Source organism: Octopus bimaculoides, chromosome 12, assembly GCF_001194135.2.
Source record: "Octopus bimaculoides isolate UCB-OBI-ISO-001 chromosome 12, ASM119413v2, whole genome shotgun sequence".
In the NCBI taxonomy this organism is placed as follows: domain Eukaryota; kingdom Metazoa; phylum Mollusca; class Cephalopoda; order Octopoda; family Octopodidae; genus Octopus; species Octopus bimaculoides.
The window spans coordinates 66,308,864-66,313,300 of NC_068992.1; the positions used below are offsets into that span (position 1 = coordinate 66,308,864).

The 4,437-nt window shown below is 35.7% G+C and overlaps 1 protein-coding gene across 3 annotated transcripts in view; it reads left to right on the forward strand.

Annotated features, from left to right (window-relative positions):
- The window catches only part of LOC106884485 (uncharacterized), a 100,634-nt gene that overhangs the window by 76,548 nt on the left and 19,649 nt on the right, over nucleotides 1-4,437 (forward strand). For all 3 annotated transcript variants that reach the window (XM_014935894.2, XM_014935895.2, XM_014935896.2), the window contains exon 5: nucleotides 3,495-3,540. In XM_014935894.2, coding sequence (XP_014791380.1) covers nucleotides 3,495-3,540 — 46 coding nt within the window. The remainder of the gene's footprint in view (nucleotides 1-3,494; nucleotides 3,541-4,437) is intronic.

Here is a 4,437-nt window from a genome sequence, read left to right on the forward strand (position 1 = left end):
TCTCTCAAATGTCCCTTTGCACCTATTATTACCTATTCCTTTCCTACAAATTAAACCAGGTTATATTCCTCACACACACTGCTGCCATTTACAACTCTCGTATATTAATTCAAACTCTTGGCCTTATAAATCATTTTCTAAGCCATTCTTTTTGGTCTGGAACTTATTCTGCAGTTCTATGAGAGTCTACAATAATAACCAGGTCATCATCTTATAAACGTTCCAAGGACATCCAGACTTGAACTTGAATATTATTGTTCTATATCAGCCGAAACGTTGTGTTAACAACAAACAAGATGAGGAGAAATATCCGTCAAATGTAAATAATGTAAATAATGTTAAATATTATTGCCTAAAAAACTTTAAGTAGTGGTAGGGGGGAGGGGCTGAGGACAGAGCCTTGGTGAGGGGCTGTCTCTGCATTAAATTAGTCTCTGGCCACATGCTACCAGTTTTACTCTCACTCATGCCTCATTTGTGTATGTGAACAACACAATTGTTATAATGTTTATCTTTAGTTTGTTTCCTGGCCCCACCATGCTCAAGAATCCTGCCAAAGGCCAGCTTTGGATTAACAGAGTTGAATGGTTTGTTCTTAGCCATGATCTTCTCTTGCAGTTGTCTCACTTTCAATATAATCTATATGCTTCCATGTCCAGGCAATATACTAAATTACATGGTAACCAAGCTAAACCAATCTTGTACTAAATTCTCAGCCACTTTCACTTTCAGTTCTACCAGTTTAAAACCTCTGTCACTCATATTTTCCTAATATGTGTTAATGATAATAATAAATGCCCTGATGCAGTACCAGGCAGTGGCCCTTATGGTTTCTGGTCTTAACTGATTGGAAGTGTGATCATGTCCATTGTTTTGTGTTGGTATAAAAGATGGGCTACAACAAATATTCTGCTCAATACCAGAGGATAGTTGCTTGACCTTAACCAGTTCAACATGTCCCTTTGTGGTTGACGATATGTGCATCTCTGATCACGAGCAGAAGTAGTAGGGGAGCATCATGGCCATGTGTTGAGAGGAATCCTTTGGGGTTTGAATAATTCACCTCTGGAAACATGGGTGTTTCGTTCAACATCCTTAGGTAACTCTTATTCAGAGACCTTTTGAGCAGGATGTTCCAAAATGGTTCTCATCTTCATCCCAGTGCTATATGAGTGCTGTGTCATGGCCGTAGCCTCTATACACATCGTTGTATCCTTCCTGGTGATTGCCAACCTGACCGTTACAATTGGTAACTGATGCTATCATCTGACCTATCACTGACCTAGTAACTGTGATGTCATGATTACCCAATCATTCCTTCAACCCTAACCCTAGTCTCTCCACCCTGGAGTTGTCATCCTTCTAGAAGAAATCCAATTTGTGTCCCTTACTTGTGAGGAGTCAATCTGAAACCCCTTCTCATTCTTTCTCCCTTTTTGTATGCAAGACATAGCCACTCATTCATTCCAACTATCTCACCTGATCTACCTTTCATTAGACCAACATTAGCTAGTGGCACACCTGAGATGAAGAAAACTTAGTTATTTTGGAGTTTGTTCAGTGACAATTGAATGCTGCTGCTGCTGCTGCTACTGCTGCTGCTGCTGCTGCTGCTGCTGCTACTGCTGCTGCTCAGTCTGGTTATCACAACCAGTTGTTGTATTTGGTACGACTGCACTCTATGGTTTATGGTCAGAGACTTTACCACTGTCTCTCACTAGCAGAGGAGTCTGGCTGTATGTATTGTACCAGAAACCCTACAGGGTCTGTTTGGCAGGGCCAAGGACCTTCTCCAATTTGTATCAGTTTTGTATCAGAGTAGCCACCTTCCAAGGTAGATTTCTTCACTTCTCTTCTTGTAAAATGCCATTTTATGTTAATGCATTTCTTGAAAATGTCCTGTTTCCTAAACCAGGTCACATCTTTTCATTTCAGTTAATAAAATGAAAGGAGAGCAAAAACTGTGAAGTAGGAGGCAGGTCATATGGAAATTGACCAATGAAAGCAGGAGATACCAAGTGGGTGTGGTGAAAGGGGGGATGGGGCATTGGGACACCTAATAAACATAATTAACAAATGAAGTTGATTAATTAGAACGAGAAATAGAAGAGGATGGAATAAGTAAATGACATTGGATAGAAGAAGAATGGTAAAGGAAAAGTTACAATGGGAAGGTGAAGATTTAGTCTAAGAGAAAGAGCCAAATATAAGAATGAGGATGGAGTGGGGTAGATTACTGAAAGACCCACCCACTCCTGTCTGAATACTTAACAAGATTTCTAAGTAATCAGCATTCTGGGAAGTTGATTAATTAGAACAGAAACGGTATGAAAATCAGGAACCTACAAAGAAATATTGAATGTTATAATAGAGAACAAGGAATTTACAATAGCTATGGCCAATTTGAACACAGAACAGGTAGAATATTTAGGCCAGATACGGTCAGTTTAAATTCTAAAAGAAACTATTCATACAGACAGAAATTTTAAGTAAAATAATTTAGTCGTCAAGTATAGTAAGTCTGAGAGCGAAAATTTGGGTAATGATGCCCAAAATTCCATTCTTGAACTTTGTACACTCACACACACACACCAAATAATGTTAGAAATTAAGAAGCAGGCCTAGTTTGGTGTCAGTTGTTTCTGAGTTCAAATCCCGACAGAGAAACCATCTCTCTAGGCTCTGATAGAATATGTAATAATAATAATAATAAATAACACTAATGCTGAGGACCAGCCTACTGTTTACAATGTCTTAAGGGTTGGTAAAGGAAAATAGATATGTCGGGGGGGGGGGGTAATCTGTATTCTGTGATAATACAATTTTATGAAAAAATTTTGCTCTTTTCTCAAATCTAATCTTGTTCTGTTTGTGTGTTGTGGGGTGAATGTGTGTGTGTGTGTGTGTGTATGTTTGTGTGCGTGCGCGCGTGTGTGTATGTGTGCGCGCGCGCGTGTGTGTGAGCATGCGTATTTGTTCTAATAAATAGCGAAAATTTATTTTCTTTTGACATTTCATTTATTCATTACATTTCACTTCAAACTTGGTGGTTATATTTGATAAGTATATATGTTTAAATCTTAGTTTTCATGGTTATATGTTTTTATGCTGTATATAAATGTTTTTATATATATGTTAATATATTTATGTGTCTATGTAATATGTATGTAACACATGCACATATGTGTGTGTCTGTGTGTCTGTTTTATATAACACACATATACACAAATGTGTGTGTGTGTATAATGTATGCATATTCATGTGTATATATATATATATATATGTATATATATATATACTACATGTATGTATGTGTATATATATATATATATATATATATATATATATATATATATATATATATATATATATACATGTATGTATGTATATATATATATGTATACACACACACACACACATGCAGACACATGTATGTGTGTGTACTTTTTTTATTAACAGATAAATTTATTGATATGTGTTCTTATATTTTGCAGCTTGTAAGAAAAGATGACCATTTAAATTATCGTAAAATTAAAAATAGTAAGTATGTGGTGGGTGGGTTTTATTTTGTTTGTTTTTATTTTTAACTACTTTCAACAACTGCAGTTTTAATAATGGTGACAATAAAGGAAAGAGAGGTACTTTCTAATTTCATAACATGGCTATAGAAATGTTTTACGCAATGTCTGTGTTTGTATGTATGTGTGTAAGAGAGTGTGAAAGGGAGAAACAGAAGTCTGACAAAGTTTCTTTTGGGATTCTTCCTGTTGATGGCCCCCTAATCCCAGCAGTTCTGCTAATAGTCTACCTCTGTGGTTCTCAACCAGAGTCCATGTAAGGTTTTGCTTGTTAACATTTATGTACAATAAAATGATTTTATGTCTACTGTAACAAGTCGTAGAAGGCAGCAATATGACGTAATGGTCGTCTGCCCGAACAAGCATAATATATGGTATCCCATTGGTTAAAATTACTGCCCATATACGAATTCTAAACTTTCGTCTAAGAAATCTTTCATGAAATACGGTTCTTAGAATTCAGATATGAACAGTATAAAAACCCTGATTTTTGGGAAATTACTCAGTGATCATAGGGTGTTATTAAACTCCACGACACTCACTCTTTGAGATATTGGCTATTTTATTTGCCATGTCTATGACTTAAATCCAACAAGACTTATTTGAATTGTTGCGAACTCTAGTAGTTAGTATGAAGAATTGGCTCGTGTGAATTTTTTAGTCGTAATTCTCTACGACAGAATGACTTTACTTCCCAATTGTACTATAAATGCTAAATGTACATGAATAAACTAATGTAGTAATTATTTTCTCTTTCTTCACGTTCTTCAACTTGTGAATGGAATTTATTTCTGCAATTATGAAACTGTATTTTTTTTATAGCAGTTAAAAGAAGACAAATTTATTTATCTTCAACATA